Genomic DNA, 24274 nt, shown 5'->3' with positions numbered 1-24274 from the left:
CTCCACTGAACGTGCAATTTCCTTTGTGACCAAAGAAAATAAACCAAAACTTCCTTGCTTCCTAAAGCTCTGTGTGACCCAGGGCCCCCCAGAATACTGGGGAAACAGTCACCACCGCCTGTCTGCAGAGCAGGCTCCCTGGAGTGCATAAAGATGTTCCAGTGCTCTCAGAGTCCCAAAGCATCCTTACTGTCACCTCCTTGGAGAGCAGGCATCCCCCTTAGTGAGCGTGCATTGTGGGGGCTGGCGACAGGGCTGCTCAAGACCAGAATGAGGGACAAAGCCTGGACACAAGCATGTGCAGAACTCATGGCCTGTCCGAGTGCCCTGCATGCCCTTCGGCGTCTGACAGCAGAGGGCAGGGCCTCCTTCCCAACCAACAGAGGCGCTCCCGATGAGAAAGGGCAGGCCCCAGGCTCTCCCCTCGGGCAGGGAGGGAGCACCACCCCTCCACCATCACCATCACCTCCTCCTCCACCACCATCACCATCACCTCCTCCTCCACCACCACCACCACCACCTCCACCACCAGGCCCACAGCGAGCACAGGACACAGAAAACTGAGCTGACAACTGCCGACAGGGAAGCACAGCTAGGTCTAGAAAGCACAGAGAGGAGGGCAGACGGCCGACAGCGACACCGAGTGGGCGGGGAGCACCACGCAGACGCGGCCACGAGGACGCACGCCGGACGGGACTTACTCATCGCTTTACACACAGCCATACAGTAATCCTCAGACTCAAAATTGTTCCTGTTACCGCCGCAGCCGCCATATATAAAGCGCACGCACTTCCCCTTGGAGAGGTCGAAGTACCAGCGGGGCACCACGGCCCGGCACGGCCCCGTCAGCGCCTCCTGGGAGCAGACAGCTGTGTGGAAACGGTCAGAAGGTCAGCGGGGCAGGGCAGCGGCTTCGGGGGCTCACAAAGCTACAGACCAGCAAGGGGAAAAGGGCCGAGTGACACTGGACCTCAGCGAAGGCGAGGACAGGGTGGGACCCGGGGGCCCCGGCCAGCTGTCACTGACCATGCAGTCCTCTTCCTTCCCGAGGCAAGGGAGAGCTCTGGGGCTGGAACACTGAGCGGCGCTGTCTGCACTGTCTGGAGCTTAGAGTGGGAAAGGGCTGACGTGGAGGAACTCCACAGCGCACAGCTCGGGAGCCTCACATTTCTGGTCTGTGTAGTGGGGACAGCTGCCTGCCGTGGCGTCTCGGGGGCGCCCAGGGCAGAGGGAGGCAGCGCGGGTGCAGAGGCAGTTTCAGTGGCGGTCACCGTCGTAAACACTACTCAGGCCCCTTGAAAGGGCCAGTGTACATTTTCTGTTCTCCAAGGTTAATCACAAACTTCTAGACTCGGTAAGTCATCTGCTCCTGGCTGAACCCTAAACAATTCTTCAGCTCCTAAGTGGCTTCAAATACACAGTCAGCAGGGGGCTGCACAGAAGTGGTCTGGAACGTTCACTTTTTATTTAACGGTGAAATTGAAAGGGCCCTGATCCCTTACCAGCAGGTTATCAAATTCCAGATGCCCTGATGGCCAATCAGGGCAGCCTACAGATTGGAACACACTCAGGAAAAGAACTAAAGAAGTGAGGTCCACTCCAAAAGCTGGGACTTTGGCCTCACTGAGGAAGGGGCTCCCAGGCGGGAACATCTCCAGCTGGATGTGGAAGAATCCTGCTGGGGGGCAGACCACATGGTCTTTCTGATTCTCTAAGTCCTCACAATGCACATCACAGTTTCCTGACTCCATCTGTCTGTTGCCAGACCCGGTAGCACCCAGAGCTGACCTCACTTTTGGGGCATGAAGCTGCCCTCCTGGGAGGCAAGCAGCCTGTAAGTGAATGAAAGAATATTAACATATTGTAAGTAAATGACTGCCAGGTCTACCTCTGACATCATGAGTGATCTCCTCCTCCGCGGCGGCCCTGTAGCTGCTGGGCTCGGTGGGGCTCTCCTCATTGTAGTCATCTCCCTTGAAGGTGTCGTAGTAGTAGTCGCGGTCTTCCACCACCTCCTCCCCCTCCTCCTCCTCGTCGTCGTCCTCGTCTGCAGTTGCCTCTGTGAAGTCTTCCAGATCTGCTTCGGTAGGAAACTCACTAAAGGTCACAACAAGAAACGAAGGTCACCACCAACTGCTGCGCACAGAGAACCACTAACTCCCTTCCCTGCTCTGAGACTCAGAGCCCAGAGGCAGGGAGTAATAAGTTCAGCCCATCCCTGGTGGCTCAGACGGTGGGAAAGAATCCTGCAATGCAGGAGACCCAGGTTCGATCACTGGGTTGGGAAGATCCCCTGGAGGAGGGAATGACAACCCACTCCAGAATTCTTGCCTGGGAAATCCCACGGACACAGGAGCCAGGTGGGCTACAGTCCATGGGCTCGCAAGGAGTCAGACACGACTGAGTGACTAACACTTTCACTTTCTCACTTTCACAGTGAGCTATGCTGCTAAAAGCCCTGAGCCCAGCCACCTCATCAGAAGCTGACCGTCAGGGAGCAGGGGCCGCGTGACTGTGCAGGAAGGCGCGTCCCAGGAGGACAGGTGGATGAAGGCCACTGGTGCACCCAGGCTCAGCCACAGTCAACTGAGATGTGCTGGCAGGCTTCACCCAGAAGCCTGGGTGTAGCAGCCACAGCCGCCCAGAGGCTCAGGACAGAACTCACCTTTTATAAACATCATAGTCTTCCTCTTCATCCTCGGCATCGTCATCGTCGTCATCCTCCTCGTCCTCTTTGGACACCGCAGTTTGGACCACCTTTGTCTGCGGGCAGCACACGTACTCGGTGCCGTGGAACTGGTCCACCCCGCAGGGCAGCAGCATGCCGTAGCTGTACAGGGTCATCCCCTGAGTGAGGCAGGCCTGGGGGCCCGGGATCACGGTCAGGAGACAGCAGTGCACTCAGAGACCCCACCCCTAGCTCTCTCAGGACACAAGTGTGCTCAGAGACCCCACCCCTAGCTCTCTCAGGACTCAGCAGTGCGCTCAGAGACCCCTACCCCTAGCTCACTCCAGAAGAAGCCCTCACCAAATCATAGTGTTAAGCCTTTCTCACGGACACATTAATTTTTTGCCAAAAAGTTGTGATGCTACTACTTTACAGATTTACAAATTTCACTTAACCTGCAATGGGAAAATGTCATCTGGCCCAAAACAATGAAAGCCCAAAGGTGGAAAAAATTAAGGCTGGGGGGGTGGGGGTGGTGGCTGAGTAATTATCAACGCTGGTTAACAGTGGTCAGTAATAACACACATTCTTCAGCGGTGAGGAATTCAAATTACTTCACAATTAGACAAAATAAAGGCAACTGACTGGAAAAACCAACTAAACTTGGAGGACAAGCTAAGGAAGCTCATTCTCCTCCGAGGAAGAATGAAATGACTTCTAGTCTTGTCAGCACGCATGCCCACACAGATGGTCTATAACTGGGTAGTTCCACACAGGCCTTGGGGTCTGGGGCAGCCTTACTGGACGCCCTGCCGAGAGCTTCGTAACAATCCTTTTAACGTCTTTGACTCCAGGCGCTGGACTATTAATACTGTACTTCCTTACCAAAATATCTATTCTTCTTCCAAGTATTTTTAAGTTAGAAGATACAAGTAACTGTAAACTTTGATGAGATAAAGGGGAAAAAAACGGAGTTAAGAAGACTATTATTTTTCCGGAGAAACACGCTACTCTCTCTCCCGACAGGAGCCGCAGCCCCTGACCGCTGCCGTCCGGCCTTTACCTCTTTGACCACGGTGTGCCAGCGCTGGTGATTCTCGCACACCTCCATCCGCTCCTTGTGGAAAAACAGGCACTTCTCTGGAACTAGCAGAACATCACTGACAAATTCACCCACTAGAAAAGAGAAGCTTTGTCAGGAGCAAACCTGATCACAATTCAAGGTGAAAACGACCCGACTGCAGGTTACTGGGATGGTCACGCAGCCACGTGCAGACAGGAGCAGTCTCTGACGCGCGTGAGCTGAGCAGCAGCTCATCTGCAGGAGCCAACTGGACGTTTCAGCTCCAGGCCAGCAGACACAGCCGTGACGCCCGGGACTTCCTCCCTCCTCCCCGCTCTCCATCCCTTATTCCCGGCAGGCCTGCGGTATCCAGCAGGGAAAACAGGAAGAGGAGCCCATCAAGACCTCAAACACACATGATGACTCCCCACCACCTCCGACTTCACACCAACAACAGTCCCAGCCTCTCACTTCTCTATTTCTGCCCACATTGGGTTGAGTAACAAAATGTCCAGGAAACTGAGACTGCCTGTTCTCCCAAAGTACAGGCGAACTTTACTTTAGCCCTCTGTGTACCTATAGACACCTCGCTCTAAGACAAACCACCACTGTGATGACTGATCCGGGTACAGACCGTCAGCGGAGAGTGAATGACAAAGGGGGAGAGATGTCTTTGCAGAGGGAAGGTCTGGCAGACATGACTTTACCCGGGTGAGTGATAAGCTGAGGGAAGTCATGTTCTGAGAACACATCACCTAGACCGTCTTTCTGCTACAAATAGTCATCTGGCTCTAATTATACACAACAATGAGAGGATGAGATAGTTGGACGGGATCACCAACTCGATCGACGTGAGTCTGAGCAAGCGTCGAGAGTTGGTGATGGACAGGTAAGCCTGGTGTGCTGCAGTCCATGGGGTCGCAAAGAGTTGGACACGACTGAGGGACAGAACTGAACTGATACACAACAATGTGACAGCATCATATTCAGAGATACTGTGTTAAACAAAGGGCTTAGGCTGTCAAAAATATTGTCATAAAAGATTCAGGAACGTCCTTAGCGGTCCAGAGGTTAAGACTCTACTCTTCCACTGCAGGGGGCACAGGTTCGATACCTGGTTGGGGAACTAAGACCCCCACATGCTGCCAAAAGAATAAATAAAAGATTCAAAAGAAAAAGCTCAGGAACTGTCTAGATTAAATATAATACATCACCCTTTTTGCAAGGGAGCTGCAAAGGACATTATTTGAACACTAAGGACAGTTGTCCCAAGTGTGACTGCCATATCACTGTCATAACCCGAGAACGCCCTTGCTCTTAAGAAGCTGAAAGCTACTTGGAGGTGAACTATCATAAAGTCCCAACTCACTTTCAAATGGTTTAATGATGAAAAGTAAGTAAAGGACACAAAATAGACAGAGTAAGGTGGATAAGGCAAAACTGGAAGCCCAGGTAAGAGGTATAGAGTTCACGACTGCACTCACTACAGGTCTGAAACTTCTCAAAAATAAAAGCTGGGGGGAAATTACACATAGCTGCTTAGAAAATAGAGCCCTTGTCTTTTAGAAATACGTGCTGAAATATTAAAAAAAAAAAAAAGGTATCTGTGATTTGTTTCCAAATAATGAGGGGTTGGTGGGAGTGGGCCACAGACGGGGTAAGGTGGGTCCATGAACCGATGCCCGTTTGATTGGGTAATGGGCACATGGGGGGGTAAGGCGATGATTCTCTCTGTGTCTGGGTATGTTTGTAATGTCTGTAATAAAAGGCTAGACACTCTGGGTCAGTAGATCCAAGGTGGGCCTCAGTGATCCACACTCAACGAACATCCCAGGGGGCCCACAGGGCCCAAGTGCAGGACACTGAGGTGGTGCTGGGCTCAGGGGAGATGCGATAAGTAGGGAGGGGAAAGGAGGCGGGCAGGGTCAGCTCTGACATTTTACAACAGCAACAACAACAAAACAACAAAAAGGAAAACCTAATAAGGAAATTGTCTGGCAAGAAAGGTCTTGGGGGAATTCCCTGGTGGTCCAGGGGTTAGGACTTGGTGTGCTCACTTGCCAGGGTCCGGGTTCAAGCCCTAGCAGGGAAACTAAGATCCCAGAAGTCAAGTGGCAAGGTCAGAAAAAAAAAAAAAAGTTATAGGCCTGAACTGGTGTGAAGTCTACACGTAGACCAGCTTTCCAGCCTCACCACAGCCTCAGGCCTCAGTCTCTGGGAGGCCAGGGGCAGCCCCTGACCTGCTGTGAAGGGGAACACACACTCTTGTCGTCACAAGCAGCGTCACAAGCAGCTGCCCCGTATCAACAGCCCTCCACAGGGCAGTGAGGTTTCACTTGCTATTAGCACAGGGATGTTGGGGGCCCAATAGCTCAATTTGACACTAATGCAGGAATACAAAGGTGAATTACACACAGTGCTGCTCTCGAGGGCCTCAAAGGCCCCGGGGAGGTAGAAACAAAAGTTTACCATCAACCAGGCTTACAGTTGGAGCTTAGTACAGGCAAAGCCCAGTGGCAAACTAGGATTCAGCTCCACTGGAGAAGCAATCTGAGGCTCAATCTAAGTAGAAATCACTTGAATTCTGGCATCCAAGTACCAGCTCTCATTGTTGACACTAAGTGTATTTACTTGGCAATATATTTATTTTTGGTTTTTATTTTGGCCCCGCCTTGAGGCTTCTGAGAACAAGACATCAATGGCAACCATCCCCATCCAAAAATCCTTCCAGAAATAAACAAGGACAGAAACAGCCGCAGGCTCACAGAGCTCCCTTCTTTAGGTGCAGGAGTCCGTCTGTATATAAACGTCAGAGATTAGTAACTACCTCCCCAAAATACCAGCACCTTTACCTCTTCACACTACCAACTCTGTCCCACTCAGACCAACCTATTTAGATAAAACTTTATGGATAACGAGGCAACTAGTAGTAACGTAAGCTATAAGATTCAGTTTGAGGGGGAACATCAAAGTGTAACTTCTCACTGAATATACTAAGTACCAGTGAAAAAGAGCCACACTGGGAAAGATCGAGTTGCACAGGCTTATGGACAAGGATGCAAAAGGAAGAAATGATTGCTAGGTACCATCTATCTATTGTGTATTCAAGAATGCTCTTTCATTTCCTTAAGCTTGAGAGTTTTACAGAGAATGAATGAAACTTCATACCCACAGATTCCTTACAGCCAAATGCAACGAAAAAACATCTTCCAAACCAGGTCACACACAACTTTTCAAAAACCTCTCACCACTGCAGGGTGCTCAATTTTAAATAAACCCTGTTAAACACACACAGTGTCCTTTCCCCCAGTCAACATGTTTAAAACAAAGTAATTACTATGTATTTTAAATACTGTTACTCAGGTGCTGCCTCTGTTAGTTTGCTATATGTGAGAATGAGAAAAGCAATGAATCCTATGTTAGGAAAGGTTTTAATGAAGGGAGGGAGGGGAACAGGTTAAGTTAATGGTTAACAGAAATAGCCACACACAGAGAACAAAGCAATGGATACTGAGAGGGAAGGGGGGGTGGGAGGAATTGGGAGGCTGGGACTGACATACTATTATGTATAAAACAGGTGACCAGTGAGAGTGGACTGTACCGCACAGGGAGCTCTACTCAGTGCTCTACGGGGACCTGAACGGGGAGGAAATTCAAAAAAGATTTGGAAACACGGCTGATTCACTTTGCTGTACAACAGAAACTAACACAACATTATAAAGCAACTATACTCTAATAAATATTATTTTAAAAATAAACACATCCACAGAACTCCAGAGGCTATCTACTTTTTGCTAAACTTTTTGTTTTATATTGGGATATAGCTGATTAACAATGTTGTGATAGTTTCAGGTGGACAGCAAAAGGGACTCAGCCATACATACCTGTATCCATTCTCCCCCAACCTCCTCTCCCATCCAGGCTGCCACAGAACACTGCAGGCTATCTACGCTTAATACTCTGTGTTAGTCCTATTATAGATCATCAAAAATTGATCATTTTGCCCCATTAAGCTTTTATGACCAAATCTGCCCAAGTCACCCAGGTTACAGATGTGTGAACATAATTCAGGTGTGTTGATGATGAGTGGTCAGCATGAACACACTCACTACATAAACATTTGGAACAACCCTACTTCTGGGTGATAAAAGGTTACAGTGGTCCCCAAGTTTGCTCTGACTGTTCATACAAATGCATGGAGTCAGGAACACCCTTATCAGCTGAGCCTTCAGACGGCAGGTGGCACAGGGCCTGGCCGAGGCCGCCCTGATGTCTACAGCAGCTATGACTCACTCCTTCAGCTCCTGAACACTAATACAGAGTCTGATCTGGCTGGCGATACAGGACTTCAGCAAAATGTGTGGGCGAATTAAGGGGACCAGAAGACCACCCCTCAGAATGCTGCAGTCCTACGCACGCTAGGGCTGTTAACAGTCGTTTCAGACTCTCGACGTGAATGAAGCTGGGCCGCTCTGAGGGCAGCGCGCTCACTCAGGGCTGTAGAGAAGGCTCATCCTGTGAAGTCAGAGGATGCCCACAACGGGAGAGGCAGAGTGAGCGACCAGACGAGTCACCTATCAATGCCAGAAAGCTGCGAGTGTTCAAAGGTCCCCGATGAATTCCTACAGCCCTTGGCTTCTTAGCAGATGAAGCTATCTCACTGTGAGCCAAGAGAAAATGAAATGTAAGGGACTTCCAAGGCGGCCCAGTGGTTAAAACTTCACCTTCCAATGCAGGGGGACACGGGTTCAATCCCTGGTCAGGGAAATAAGGTCCCATTATGCTATGCAACATGGCCAAAAAATAAAAATTAAAAATATTTTTATAGTTTAAAAAAATTTTTTTTCAAAAAGAAAAGAAAACGTGAGACCGGGGACCCTGACTCGCTGAGCGGCACCCAGAGGCCCCAGGAGGCTCACCGAGACACTTGAAGGGGATCACGACGTGGCTCTTGCACTGCTTCTCGCCCCTCCGGCACCAGTTGTCCACACTGACCGGCTGGTTTGCCTCCATCACATTTGTGATCTGTAGCTCTGGATACATCTGCAAGGAACAGGGAACACGCACGGTAAACGGACTTTGTCCATCACAGGCGGGCACTGGCCGGGCAAGTGAGGGCGAGGGTCTGTGTGCTCAGCTTCGCCATCGTCCTCTGTAAAGGTGAAGACCCCTCGCTGCCCGGTTCCAGCTGAACTCCTCCTCAAGTACAGACATTCTGTGACCATTAGCTTTCTTTCGACAGGCAGACTTCGGAGCATTTCTAACACATCTTCTCTTTAAAAGGACCTACAGAAGCAACAAGCGTTCACCCCAAAACGAGTCTTATTAGGTACTGAGTCCACTTACAGGACACGTAAATAGCCAAGTTCATGAACTAAAACATTTGAAAGGCAAGTCTATGGAAGTGTCTGTTAATGAAACTATACAATAATATTCTAGCCCTGACCCCAAAGGCTAGTTTTGGTAAGAAGTTAAAACATCTCCTATCCTTTTCTACATCAAGTGTTGACCTGAAAGGTCTGTTCAATCAGACCTGAGAGAATCCCTTGCGATACTGGTGGCTCCTGGCTACAGCCTACAAGTGCAAAACACAAGTGCACACCTGAGACGGGGCCTGCTTCACGTCTTCCTGCGACACGTGGGAAGCCAAGGCTGCATCTCTATGGCCCTGGTCAAGCTCCTGCAGTATTCCTTCTGGAAAGGCCAAGAGCTTGCAGCACGCCTGGGCCAGGCACACACTCAGAACAAAAGCTTGCTGCCTGGTCATTACAAGCTTGGTCTTAGGTCAAAAGAGGAGAACGACAGAGCATCTGTTTTTAAGGTTAATAGGCTCACACATGACCCAGAAAGAAAAGCATCTTTAAGCTTCAGGCAGCACGCTCACCTCCTGACAGTACTGGAGAACTTCTTCTTTTGTGCCGAAGCAGCTCTGGGTGCCCGCTGGGTCAGGCTCCCACCTCCCAGTCTGGATGTTCACATGCATGTTTAACTTCCCACAGAACATTGCGATCTGAGGCTCGGCGACAGCGAATCCTGTTCCAGCGCTGGCTGCAAGGGCCTACGGAGGGAAAACAATTCCAGGGTCACTCCCAGGAGGCAGGCGCGGAGGCGGCAGTGACAACTGACCTTTAAAACTCTTCATTAGTTACTATTCCTTCTTCATAAACAAATCTTTTTCCCAGGAACAAAGCCAGAATAAAAAAAAGACCTTTGGACATCTACGGTGGAGAGAAAGGTGGGTGAGTAACATAACCCCCTCTCCACATCTGCATAGTTCTGACCTGGGAACAGATCATCCGCCTGCAGTCCCCTCCAACACAAGCAAATCCACTTCCCAGCCCGGAACACACCAAGCCACAGAGTACAGAATGGCAGAAGGTCCAGGGATTCTATTCAATTCACTCACACAACAAAACTTTATTGAGCAGCTACTATCTTTGCACAGCAGCATGCTAAATGCTTAACACACAAAGTGAAGTCGCTCAGCCGTGTCCAACTCTTTGTGACCCCATGGACTGTAGCCTACCAGGTTCCTCCGTCCATGGGATTTTCCAGGCAAGAGTACTGGAGTGGGTTGCCACTGACTTCTCCAGGGGATCCTCCTGACCCAGGGATAGAACCCAGGTCTCCCGCATTGTAGGCAAACGCTTTACCGTCTGAGCCACCAGGGAAGTCAACACACAAGGATGAGCCAAAGATTACGCTCCCTGCCTGCAAGGGCTTACGGTCTAGTCCACAGTCGACTCTCACACAGGAAGTGTGATCCCACCCCAGACATCCTGAGGAGGAAGAGAATGCAGAGCTGGAGGAGCCTACGGTACAAAACAGGGATGTGACATAGGCCTGGGTAGGAGGTTGACTGGGGAAACGTCCCAAAGACTGACGCTGGAACAGCTCTGGGCATCTGTGTGGGGACTGTCGACAGAGAGTCTGCTGAGGCCCTAAGGGAGGGGGGTAGCATGCAGGGTCCAGACTGGACAATCCTTAGACCAAGGAAGGATGGAATGCTGAGCATTTTAAGTACAGCCTTAATATTTCCAAATGCAGCTCTGATGCTCTCTGTATGCAAGGGAATGGCTCAGGAGCTGGAGAAATAACAGTAGCTCAGGTAAGACACTCCTGGGAGACAGGAAAGGCCTGGTGACGATGGTGAGGGGTGCGATACGTGAAAAGGGATCAGTAAAAGGGACTTCAAGAACAATTTCATCTCGTGTTAGGCAAAAACCCTAGCTGTTTGTAGCCGTTAATCACTCACAAATTACAGGTGACAAAAAACATCTAGGTATGATGAAGCTCCTGCAGTCTCGTGCACCAGGAAAAAAACACAGGCATCTCTGCATCTGCAGATATACCAATATTCACAGTGACATCCACAATAAAGTTTTGTTGTCTCTCCTAATATAAAGGTTCTTTAAAACAGGAATTAAACATCTTTTAAAAAAACGTGAAAACTTGAGGGTCGGGTTAGATTGTATGGTCTTTTACGATCTTTTCAAAAAGAGCAAAGAGCATTAATATTAAATGGGTCTTCCTATTAACAAGAGAAAGCAGATTTGGCTTTTAAAATATACAGAAAGTCGTGTTTTCCAGGCAAGTCTCATTGATCTGTGCTGATGGACTGATTACAGACATGAATGGTCCTTCTAATCAGAAGCCTACGTTAGATTCTGAAATACCACATTTTCCAGGACCAACTTACCACCTGTGCAAGTTTCGCTTTGCAGCTTATTAAGATTAGCCTGCTTTCCACTAGCATGAGACAAGCAAGCACGAACACTTGCTCGATAGTGGGGGTAAAGCTAATGTGGATCTAAAATGTTGCCAAGATCAATCAGGGTTGAGAAACACCTCAGTGAAATCCAATGAGGAGAACAGTCAGCAACTTTATTAAGTAGAATAGATCGTTGCCCTACTGTGAGGAATAATCATTTATTAAAGTAGAAGACAGATACTACACCTTCAGAATAATTGATGGTGAAGCTACATACTGGAGTTAAGTCTTGTCTACTCAAAAGAAAGAAAAAAAAACTTAAGGTACCTGTGGAAAGAATGCACAGGTAGGACCCTAACGCAGGGGTCCCCAACCTTAGGGATCTAATGCCTGCTTACCTGAGGTGAAGCTGATGTCATTACAGAAATAAAGTGCACAATAAATGTGCTCGGATCATCTCAGAAGCAGCCCCTCACCCCAGTTTCTGGTGTCAAAAAGGCTGGGGACCACTGCCCTAGTGGCATTCAATTCAAATAGATCATTAAAAGGTATAAAGAGGCATAAGATAAAGATGCTTAATTCTCACACTGAGCTGGAGATATGCACAAAAAATGCCTCTTGTACTGGTCATTCTTCTGGGAGCCATACTAAGGATCAGGGCTAGTAACCTGGGTTAAGATGCTCAGGGAAATGAGCATACAGCACACAAGGGGGCACATACAGAGACAGAGGGGAGCGAACCCCAGGACACACTCTGCACTGAAACCAGTATTCTCAGCAAATTCCTTCCTTCCAACTCGTCAAAAGCTTAGACAGATATAAACAATCAACGGGTCAGGAAATAGTATTTCCCAGTAGCTTAGATGCTCAGCCGTGTCTAACTCTTTGTGACCTCATGGACAGTAGCCCGCTAGGCTCCTCTGTCCATGGAATTCTCCAGGCAAGAATACTATAGTGGGTTGCCCTGGCCTCCTCCAGGGGATCTTTCCAACCCAGTGATCAAACTTGCATCTCTTACGTCTCCTGCACTGTAGGCGGATTCTTTACTACTGTGCCACCTGGGAAGCCCAGTGTTTCCCAAACCTGCTACAGATGAACTGCCATGATTAAACGTGAAAGATGCTGAGCCACAGTTTCTAAATTCTGGGCTAGACTTATGGATATATACAACAACAGGGCTAAATCTGAAATCAGATTCGTGGTTATCCATAAAAGAGTTAACGACTGGGAAAGAGGACAAGAATATTTTTGAACAATAAAAATTTTTTTACAAGTTTTAGTCTGGTAATAATTGCATGCATATAAACATTTTTCACAACTCAAACAATGGTATATTCTAATATTAAACAAGTGGAATGCCAGGGTGGGATCTCAGGGGTGGGATCTTATCTTTCAGAAGTACAGGGGCAAGGGAGGGAAGCCATTTGCCTCTTATATTCCAAAAATGAATGTAGGTAAGAAGCAGTGTCAGCTACGTGAGCTCGCCCAGGCCACAGAGTGGGCGTGGTCAAGATCATGCAGGCAAATGCCCATCTCACAGCAGATGATGGCCCATGCGTGGCTGCTGGCTGAAAGACCACAAAGGCTCTGACTGTAAGAATGCTCAGTTTACGGGTCAGCCACGGAGGTCAGCACACTGGTGCTAAGTGCACTTGATCTTTGTGTAGAGATAGTCGACATCATCTTCCCCAAAGAGGATCCCAAACACCCAAGGGTAAAGCAGCAGGAAGCAGCAGCTTGCAGACACAGCTCCTCACATCAGTTACCACGAAGGGAAAGGAGGGCAACTGGAATCGGTCCAGACAGCTCATATGCTGCCGTGATTCACTTCTGAGTTCAGAAAGATTAATCCTTGTGGTCATCAGAGACTCTCAAGAAGGTATCATTTGGAATATAAAAAGCCTCTGCGGACCGCGTCCAGGAATCAACTAATCAAACATACCCTAACCTTACCTAGAGTACAACAGGATTTTTTGTTGTTTTTTGTTTTTCCTGTAATGCTTGTGCTTCTTTCCTTTGAAAATGCTCTTATTTAATGTGCTCTCCATTTTCTGAAGCACACACTGTGCTTTGATCCATTACATCAACATATAAATCAATCTGCTTCTTAAATCTAACATGTTACAAATGGGATTTTGCTGCCAAGTCAGCACTTCTGACATCCTGTGAACCTGGAATCCTCCACCAGAGAAAATGAATGCCCCGTGCCAGGGCGCTGTGGCCAGCCCTTGATCTGTGCGTGCTGCAGCACTTTCAAGGCTTTGAGTACAAACTGCATCAACTGCTTTCCTAGCCCAGTACTTCCACTTTACTTAATAATTCATTCTTAATAAGAAATCCCATTCTATTAATTTGACTTAGGAAAAGAGTTTAGCTACCTGAGGATGGAAATTCAACTTGGTTAAAAGTGCTTCTAGTCACTTGGTTGAAAACCTGAAATGGCTTAAAGCAACAAATAAACAGGAACAAACAGAAATCTCATCCTAACACTGATCAAGGGTCTTTAGTCATCACCCCAGGAGAAGCATCTCCTGGGCCCACCTCAGCCCCATCTCCCTTCACAAAACTGCTCCCCCATCCAAAGCAAACAGGTAACCCATTACTTCCCCACTAAAGCTACTACCCCAGGATCTGATTTGGCTCCAGGCTCTGTTGAGAGTGCCTGCCATGGAGGGAGCATCCTTCAGAGAGGAGAGCTTTATCTCGTTCCTGAGGGAGTCTGCTTCCTGGCACAGGAAGTGCCCCCGTGGTCTGGTCCAGAGCCTCACAGCTTCAGCTCCCATCATAGCACTGAGCAAGCAGCGCCTACTTACCATGGCACAGGAGTGACATCGAGACAGACTCTTACTCAAAGACGCTTTTAAAAACATGAAGTCAGTAAATGACAATCTACTCATGGATGTGAAGATCCTGTATTCATTTCTGTCTGCTCAAGTTCTGAATGGCACCTCCTAAATTAAAATGACTTGTCTGTGTCCACACACCTGCGGCTAAGATTTACTTAATTGAGCAAAGTTTAACAAAATCCATAGTCTCAAGGTTATTGCCCCAATATATTAACTACAAAAAGGAAGACAAATGACTTCACAAGTGGAGACACTGCCGTGTCTCCAGTAATAATTCACGTTAAGAGGACAGATGAGCAAAGACGCACCGATCGCTGTCCCTGACTGGAGGCTATGGACCAAAAATAACAGATGCAACGTGGGAGCCCAGACAGCATCCTAGAACAGGAAAAGGACGCTGGAGGAAACCTGGAGCTGGATGTGAACAAGGCCTGTGAGTCAGTTAACAGCACGGTACCAGTGTCCGCCTCCCATCTTTGATAACCGCACGAGGGTTGTGTCAGATGTCAACATGAAGAGAAGCACCGTGTTAACGTATGGGGGAACTCCCTCTAGTATTTCTGCAACTTTTAAAATATTCTAAAATTAGTTCAAAATAAAACAGCTTTGGTGTTTTAAATCCTGTTCCTCACTTGCCTGAATCTGACTGTGATTGCAAGGTTTCAATCTATCAAAAGCAAATGAAACATTTTGGCAGGACAACTAGCGAGTAAATCAAGCAGGCCCAATACCTGAACAACTGTTTATTCTGAACACACCATAATGTAGTAGAACCCCCATGTGTGTATAGATTATATCTGATTTCTCTCCAGTGGGGGGACTACTACAATCCTGCCCAGAACCTAACGTGTAAGAGACCCCACTTCTATTACTGTCCGAAGGGTGACCATAGTCTGATGCCCCAATTATGTCTTCCCTAGCAAGAGTGAAGCTTTCAACTGAAAAAAGCTCCAGGGACTTCCCTGGGGGTCCAGTGGTTAAGAACCTGCCTTGCAATGGCAGGGGACACAGATTCAATCCCTGGTCTGGGAACTGGGATCCTATATGAAATGGGACAACTAAGCCCATCATGGATGACTGTCGAGCCTGCACTCTGGAGCCTGCCAGCTGCAACTGGAGAGTAGCCTCTGCTCGCTGCAACCAGAGAAAGCCTGAGCGCAGCAACCGATAGCCTGTGTGCCGTGACAAAAAGCCAGTGGGGCCAAAATGAAATAAAAACAAAAAAGCTCCGGGCTTCAAACATTTTAACCTACTATTTAATAAAACAGCAGAATTCTTGTTGAGCATTTTCCAGCTTTGGAAACAAACAGAGAAGCCTGAGCTTAAAAGGGAGTTTACATCACACCAGCTAAAAATCCTCGGTCTCCCGTTTCTTTTTTCTTAACATTTGGACTTAATTCTAATCAGAAACTGGTGAATTAGGTTAGGCGGAAGAACTCTAAATGTAAAAGGCCATTTTTCTTCCACCGACATATGCCAGCTGTCAGGTATCATTTTCGTAGGCAGTAATTTATACAAATGATCCTGCTTTTATTAGAGCTCTAAATATTCAAGTATGGATGAGGTATCAATTCCAAGACTGAAAGCAGTTTAGAGTGTCTCCAAGGCTTTTGACAGGAACATGGTGGTCTGTCCATCTGGGCTATACTAGGAAGGCTGCAAGCATTAAGGTTTAAGAGCGGTCTGTCTTTAAGTGTTTCAGAGATGAGAGCTAATAGTCTTTTATAAAGTTACTGAAATACAGAAAACACTTTCATATATTAAAAAAAAAAAAGGAGAACAATGTTTATGGATCTAGAATTCTCAAATGAAGAAATTCTCTACAGGTTCCTGTGTTTCTTTTCAATTGCCCATAATAAAATAAGATTTCTACAAAACTGACGTCCTTGGGTACAGAGGTCCTAGGGACGATGGCTTTTCCAACCATCATCTCCTGACCCCAGAGCAAGTGTATGACATGACGGCTAAGAGCACCAGCTGTACGGGGCGGACGAAGTGTGGCTGAGTTCTGGCCCTACCACTGACGAGCTGTGCCACATTTGGGAGGTTACCTAAGTAACCTCCTGGACCCCAGTCTCCTGCCTATAAAATGAGGACAATAATAACTAGACACCATAGTGATGTTCGGAGGTTTAATGAGTTTCACACACATAAAGTGCTTGAAATAGTGCTTGTTACATAGGAGTTCTTCAAGTGTTGGTGGCTAATATCATCAGGCTTTAAACTTGATCCGTAAAATAGGGCTACTGACACACTACTCCTCTCAGGCCTGTTGTGGGATTAAATTAAGAGAATGCAAGTAAGCACTAAGCAAAACTCCCGACTCAAACATCAGCATTGTTATCATCGGCTGGCTCTTGAAGGCATCATTCTCTCAGGCTACCAGAACAGGGGCTTAAGTCATGGGTGTACCACATGAGCAGTCACGTCCCCACAAATCCATGAAACGGAGTGAAGATGGCACCTTCCTTCTCTAGATTTGAAATCTGGATGCACCAGAGTGGGCTGCATCCACACTCCATGCTTTATTTTGAGGGAATTCAGTCATCAAAAGTTCACACGACGATTCAGTACCAGGATACCATATAAAAAGAGAAGCACCGGGGTTGCTGGCTTCCCGGTTCTGGTTTGGCTTCCTGCTGAAAGTGAGGTCAAGATTAATCTGTGTTTCCTATCAAAAGGACACTATGTTATTTCCCTAAATCTTGAGGGCTGTTCTCTTTGACCTAACTGGGTAAGTAGTCTTGTGGAGGTTATTCTCTCTTGACCCCAGTCATCCCTTTCAGGGGATGTAAATATAGCGTTACCCAAATGTTAGGTGTTTCAATAAATGACACCCATGGTATCAGCTCTGGCTCCCATTACAGCAGACAGAAGTCCACGCTCCTATAACTCTTGACACATGAGACACACAGCTTGCAAAAGACAGCCTCCTTACTACATAAAAATCTGCCCAATTCCCAAGCAAAGCAGTGACCTGTCATTTTTGAAGGCTGTGACCTGCAGAGGTCAGAAAGCTGGAACGGTGGAGTGTGAATAGTAACATTAGACAATCTCCATGGTGTGAACTTGGCCTTCCCCTTGGCAATCACTGGCCAGTATTACCCAGGCAGCAACCAAGGGCCTGAGAAACAAACAGCTCAGGCAGGCTTGGCGGAGGTGGGGGAATAGGCATGTTTCCTAAACCTTAAAAGACTGAAATGATTTCAAGTTACTAATACCAAGAAGTACAAAGATTAAATATTATTCATTAAATATGTTCACTCCAAACCATTCTTATGGACTCACAGATGACAGAAACAACACAAACAATGGAGCATTTTCTGCAGCATAGGTGAGCACAAACCTGGCAATATTCTCAGAAATTAGAAGCATACTTCTAACTGATCTGATGCTCTCTAGTATTTAGTGTATTTCAAATGCATTAGGTCAATCGTTAAAAATTAGGTAATTTGGAGGCATATTTCGAGTATTTTATATACTTGAAACACAATAAATCATACCTCTTTTAGTCAATTCTATTCTTCAGATAGACTTAATGCACTAAAATAAATACTTAGTGATTTTACCAAGGTTAAAATGGGTAACTATCCAACATGTCAGCTCTGGCTGCAGGGTAACTATCCAACATGTCAGCTCTGACTTCAAGATGTTCTAACCACAAACGTGATCGGTCGGTGTCAGATACTGGAATTGATTTCACTGGATCTTTTTTCCTTTAAGTATCTGGGAAAAGATAACAAACAAATCCATGCAGCAACAAACATCCCCATGTAAATATTCAGGACAGTTTTTCCTGGTGTTTGAAAGCAGGGGGTTCAAAAACACATGCTAGGGTCTGCTGCAGTCTGTAACACAGTCCTCATGGAAGTAAGAGACGCCTGGCGAGCAGGTGCACACGTGGATGCGGACGGTGCTAGCTGCTCACTGCCCTACTTGAGAAGTGACTGTCCTGAGCTCTAGGGCACTCTTCTTTCTACCTTCTGTTTTAAAACATTTTTCATAGGATGACAGCAGTAGGAAATGGGTAGTCTGTTTTTAAAAACATATTCCTTCTTTAATATTAAGAACTGATAACCTTACCAAAATTTTTTTTCTTAGCTTTACTATCCCATGAAAAACAAAGCATTAGCTCTTTATTTCTAAGGTTCTGTGATGCTGAATGGGAAGGGCAGAAATTCTTTACAAATAGAAAATAAGACAATTTGCCAGGATGACTTGCACAAGGCAGGGAGAGGAAACGCACATTTGAAAAGACAAAAAATGCCAATTTCCACGTGCGATTCTGTGAAACATGTTAGTGTTTATAGGTTAAGCAACAACCACACACTAATCTTCATGTAACAAATCACTGTAACTTCTAAAGTCCATTAAAACAGATGAGAAAATAACACAAATATGAGAGTGATCCGTCCTCTCCAAGTTCAAAGCAAGTCAGAAAACCATCTCCTCCCATGATTTATGTAGCATTATCAGCTCACACCAGGTCTGCCTGCAGACAGTAATTCTTCCTGTCTGGGACCCATGCCCATGAGCACTATTGTAATTATCAGCAATTTAAAAAAATAAAGTAATAAAGTGAGTAGGAGCGGCTAGTCAGTATGTTCACTGCTTGCTGTCTCTGCCATTAATTAGCCTTCCTGGGTGCCAGCCACCTAACCACTAAATAAATGCAGGAAGGAGAGCAGGAAAAGCTACACATGAGTAAAAAGAATAAATAAAAAGGGCATCAACATCTGTGTGAATGCTCCCCACCAGGAAAAGCACAAAAGCACTCGTCTTCCAGTGGTCAGGTGGGCCCTGGGGACACTGTGTCCATGCTGCCATCTGCAATCCACTCCACCCACAGCATCTGAACCAGCTCCAGGCAGAACACAGCACACACTCTCACATTCCCAGAGATTCCATCTCTTGATGACCCCGGCTATCTGCCCCCTCCTCCCTCCATCACCCCACCAGGCACTGGGTGCCACCCTTCTGGGCACAGGCCAGGGTCTCTCCTGCCTCAAGGCACCTAGAACTCACATCTCACCTCTCAGGACCCAGTTCAAATGTGCCTCCTTCTGGGGACCCTTCCCAAGGACAGGCCCCAACATGTTGGTTGTTTTATTTTCCCATCAAGCCTCCAATAGAATGCAGGTTTCTGGGGGCAAGAAGCAGGGCTCTCTGGGTGCTCTAACTGCATCTGCAAACAGCACCTAGAACCTAGTAGGTAATCAGTGACATCCACGGAGGTGACTGACTGATTCTAAAACCTGTGCTCTTGTTTTTTTCCCCAAGACATTTAGTTAAACTAATAAGAATTAGCAGATACTGCTCAGTGGCAATTTCTGAATGATGAACACTGTGCTGGCCTTCACATCAGTACATATATAATGAATGAACAAGTTAAATGAAAAACAAAAAACCCAGGCAGTGTAACAAGGCTTCATTTTTAAAATTTTATTGTCACGTGAGTCCAGCTGCCTAGCCCAAAAGCCACCACCACCCAGCTCCTAGTGGAGTCCTCCACCCCAAGGCGGGTCCTCCTCGGGGGCGCCCCTCACAGCTCTTTCTCTATTTGCCGCCTTGATCCTAAATGACAAGTGTCCCTCTGCACCTTTTCAATCCAGACATTCTCCATCAACTCTGTATTAAAAAGGACTGAATTCAAACGACCAGACTCTGTTCAGCCACCCTCTTCCCCGTACCCTGTTGGTTAAATCACTCTCCTGTTTATATGATTATAACATAAGCAGGTACTATGGTTACAGCTCCCTCCGTAGGCATCTACCCCCCTCAGTCTCAGCAAGGCCACCTCTTCCTTTACTTCCCTGCACCAATGGCTGGTGGGCTTCCCTGGTGACTCAGCAATAAAGAACCCGCCTGCCAATACAGGAGGCACAGTTCAATGCCTGGGTCAGGAAGATCCCCTGGAGGAGGGCATGACTACCCACTCCAGTCTTCTTGCCTGGAGAATCCCATGGATAGAGGAGCCTGATGGGCTACAGTCCACAGGGTCGCAAAGAGTCAAACATCACAGTGTGTACACAGTGATGGCTGGCACTCCGTCTGTCAGGAAGATCGGAGGAAGACAGCACACCATCCTCCCGCGTCACCCGTGCGGATGCCTCTCCAGGAGACCCAGCACAGCCACCACTCCTGGAGCTCCGATCAAAACCGTCCTGAAGACTCCTCCCTTCCCTCCTGTTCCCCGCTCAGTCCTCTCTCCTTCCTGACTAACCCCCTGTGTCAGTGGCTCACAGCTTCCCAGGGGCTCCTGGGAAAAGGTGTGTGGTTGCTGAGTTTCAAACGTGATGGGTCTCAAAATAAGCTTTTATTTTACGCACACACTTTGTTGGCCATTTGGACAAGCTCTAAATTGTAATGACACAACTTTCCCTCAGAATTTAACGGGTAGGACTACTTTCTTCTAGATTCCAGCATTGCTGCTCGTACATCTAGCCAGTTTGATCCCTAGTTTGCTGTGCAGGTTTGGTTTTCCCTACATGGAAGTAAAATTTTACCAATCTCTGGTATCCTGAAATTTGACTATAAGGAGCTTTGGTCTGGTTTTTGTCACTCACTTGTCTGACCTTTCACTGGGGTCACATCAGTGTGAAACACTCAATCCTGGGTTTCTTCTCTCTTTCTGAAATTCTCATCAGGTGCATCTTACCTTTATCTTTTCTAGTTTTTGTTCCTTCTTTCATAAAGATTTCTAACCAGATTTTTAAATGTCTGATATCACATTTCTAATAACCAACAACTCTTCCTTTTTCTCTGAAAGTCTTATTTTTGGTGCAAAACTATTTCACAGAGCCAATACCCTCTCCTTTCTGAGATAAGCATCAAGAGCCTACTAAAGTTATCTGTCTGCTCCCTGCACAGTCTTCAAGTTGCTTTCTCCCCATCATTTTGGCTCTGGTTCATGGTGTCCCTGAAGTAGCTGTGACCCTAAGTCATCTAACTCAGTATTAAAGAAGGGGACGCTGCAAAGCTGGCTGGATGTCTTCAGCACATGGAAAGAACTTGTCCAGAGAGGAATTCTACAGCTCCCCAACTTGGGCCCCGAGCCTGGCTGTCATGGGTCTGGGGGGCTTGACTTTCCCCTCTCAGTGCCTCGTGCTCTGCTGGGCCTGGGGTCCCAGAGTAACCTGTGGTCCCAGAGTAACCTGTGGTCTTCTCCTGGGGTGCAGAGTGGGGGTGGTATTCAGGGACTAATTACTCATAATGGCAACCCACTCCACTATTCTTGCCTGGAGAATCCCATGGACAGAGGAGCCTGTTGGGCTACAGTCCACGGGGTTGCAAAGAGTCGGACACAACTGAGTAAGTGAGTACACACACACACAGATATACTGAATTAAACAAAATGTATTGTCAAAGCTCTTTTCATTTATTTTTGCTTTTTAAAAAATGTCAACTGGAAAAAATTACATTTCATATGAGGCTTGCCTTTCTTTCTAGCGACAGGGCTGTGTTAAGTGTTCAGCTAACACTGTGCTAGGAATGACTTTTTTTCATTCACCTGTAGACTCTGTTTAACTTTATTTTCCTTTCTTTCATTATGAAGAAGTTTCTGGCCATTACAAGAATGGGGTGCTTGGACAACTAAGTAGGTGAGAGCCGCAAAGCTTCTCTGAAGAGGCCAGGCTAGACAAGTGGTTACAAGTAAAATAACGAACAGGAATTAAGACAGGAAAAAGGACCTTGAGACATTTCTTCCTAAAAGGGGAATTTGGTGTAAGTTATATAAGTGGGTGAATCAAGGCCAGGAGCCAGTGCTCTTATTTTATCCAAATGCTGGAGGGTGGGGGAGGGGAGGATGATTCACCTTCATCTCCCAGCTCTTTAGATCTACAAATAGTAAAAGAAGCCTGATTGAGACATTAACAAAACTAGAGTAGACAAAACAGAAACAAACAAAAACCCCACTCTCCTAGGCTTCGGACAACCACAGAATCAAATGCACGGTGCTGACATCACCCAGGAGTCGATTCAATTATTTCTGTTTTGAGTCAACAGACATTTCCAACAACCTTAGAAGAGCAGGCTCCAGAGGAATCAAAATGAAAGAGTCACAAGTTCTCACCCACAAGGACACCTGGCTGGTAAGGAAGACATCATGCAAATAGAATAATCCTAATAGAAAAGGAAAGAGTCGCAAACTCCATCACATAGGAGATGCCCAGGTTAGTGCCCAACTGGTTCCTAAGTGGCAGTTAAAAGTGAAGCCACAGTAAAAGGTACATGACAGGACCCCTATTTAATGTAGGTATAATACTATAAATTGGGAGTCTATTCCTGACCAAATAGGAAAAGAAAGAGAAATAAGGACAGACACAAGTGTTGTTATAAACCTAAGTTATCTTGATCGTAAAAGTTCTTTTGGAGTTCTTTATCTTTTATGGGATGGAGTGGCTGAGGCTTCTTAAAATATTTAAACCTAGTGAAGAACAGAGAAGATGGCATCTCTTTCCCTTCAAAACATCCCTGGGGCAGGCATGGCCATCCTCTGCTGCTCATACTACCTCCTTCCAGTGTATATGCCTGGATGGTGCTCACTGCTGGTTCACTGCACGTGAATGCCTCAACCACGTCCAGCAGGGATGCGGGCATCTACGCCAAGATGCATTCAGTGATCTTTTACTCCCAATCTCAACTAACTTTTCTAGAAACCTCTGTGATGTCTCCATGTCAGTGTTTATAACCTTCCCCTGAGCATTAACTTTCTTAAAAATCCATCCAATCATTTTTTTTTCTGGAGCAATTAAATCATCCTTTCCTTGTGCTAAAAGCTCCATCCGCTGATGATTTACAGACACTGCCCAATCAAGCTTAATCAATTACTCTGTATAATAACATGCCTTTTTAATTTAAATTCAGACACTCTACAAAAGTAATTCAATAAAAGGCAGATGAGAGCATGGCAACTATCAGCAAACTCCAACTACACTTTGAATGAAAAAAACGACAACCACCTTGCTAAATCATCTTATGCATTCCCAAACAATTAAAAAGTACCAAATAGGAAGCAACAGTCAGAACTGGACATGGAACAACAGACTGGTTCCAAATAGGAAAAGGAGTACGTCAGGGCTGTATATTGTTACCCTGCTTATTTAACTTATATGCAGAGTACATCATGAGAAATGCTGGGCTGGAAGAAATACAAGCTGAAATCAAGATTGCAGGGAGAAATATCAATAACCTCAGATATGCAGATGACACCACCCTTATGGCAGAAAGTGAAGAGGAACTAAAAAGCCTCTTGATGAAAGTGAAAATGGACAGTGAAAAAGTTGGCTTAAAGCTCAACATTCAGAAAATGAAGATCATGGCATCTGGTCCCATCATTTCATGGGAAATAGATGGGGAAACAGTGGAAACAGTGGCTGACTTTATTTTCGGGGGCCCCAAAATCACTGCAGATGATGACCACAGCCATGAAATTAAAAGATGCTTACTCCTTGGAAGGAAAGTTATGACCAATCTAGACAGCATATTGAAAAGCAGAGACATTACTTTGTCAACAAAGGTCCATCTAGTCAAGGCTATGGTTTTTCCTGTGGTCATGTATGGATGTGAGAGTTGGACTATAAAGAAAGCTGAGTGCTGAAGAATTGATGCTTTTGAACTGTGGTGTTGGAGAAGACTCTTGAGAGTCCCTTGGACTGCAAGGAGATCCAACCAGTCTATTCTAAAAAAGATCAGTCCTGGGTGTTCATTGGAAGGATCGATGTTAAAGCTGAAACTCTAATACTTTGGCCACCTGATGTGAAGGGCTGACTCATTTGAAAAGACCCTGATGCTGGGAAAGATTGAGGGCAGGAGGAGAAGGGGATGACAGAGGATGAGATGGTTGGATGGCATCACCAACTCAACGGACATGGGTTTGGGTAGACTCCGGGAGCTGGTGGTGGACAGGTAGGCCTGGCATCCTGCGGTTCATGGGGTCGCAAAGAGTCGGACACGAACAACTGAGCGACTGAACTAAACTGAAA

General features: G+C 46.7%; 1 protein-coding gene across 5 annotated transcripts in view; it reads right to left on the bottom strand.

Annotated features, from left to right (window-relative positions):
- Window positions 1–24274, bottom strand: part of APLP2 (amyloid beta precursor like protein 2) — a 62817-nt gene that overhangs the window by 19190 nt on the left and 19353 nt on the right. For 3 of the 5 annotated variants that reach the window (XM_069565641.1, XM_069565642.1, XM_069565646.1), the window contains exons 2-7: window positions 9616–9789; window positions 8651–8774; window positions 3732–3844; window positions 2666–2862; window positions 1889–2097; window positions 702–869 (exon numbers count right to left, since the gene is read on the bottom strand). In XM_069565641.1, the coding sequence (XP_069421742.1) occupies window positions 702–869; window positions 1889–2097; window positions 2666–2862; window positions 3732–3844; window positions 8651–8774; window positions 9616–9789 (985 nt within the window). The remainder of the gene's footprint in view (window positions 1–701; window positions 870–1888; window positions 2098–2665; window positions 2863–3731; window positions 3845–8650; window positions 8775–9615; window positions 9790–24274) is intronic. The other 2 variants (XM_069565644.1, XM_069565645.1) reach the window with 1 other exon arrangement.

The sequence above is a fragment of the Ovis canadensis genome, chromosome 21, assembly GCF_042477335.2.
Source record: "Ovis canadensis isolate MfBH-ARS-UI-01 breed Bighorn chromosome 21, ARS-UI_OviCan_v2, whole genome shotgun sequence".
NCBI lineage: Eukaryota > Metazoa > Chordata > Mammalia > Artiodactyla > Bovidae > Ovis > Ovis canadensis.
The sequence above is the reverse complement of the archived record's forward strand: the minus strand, read 5'-3'. Positions and strand labels throughout refer to the sequence as shown.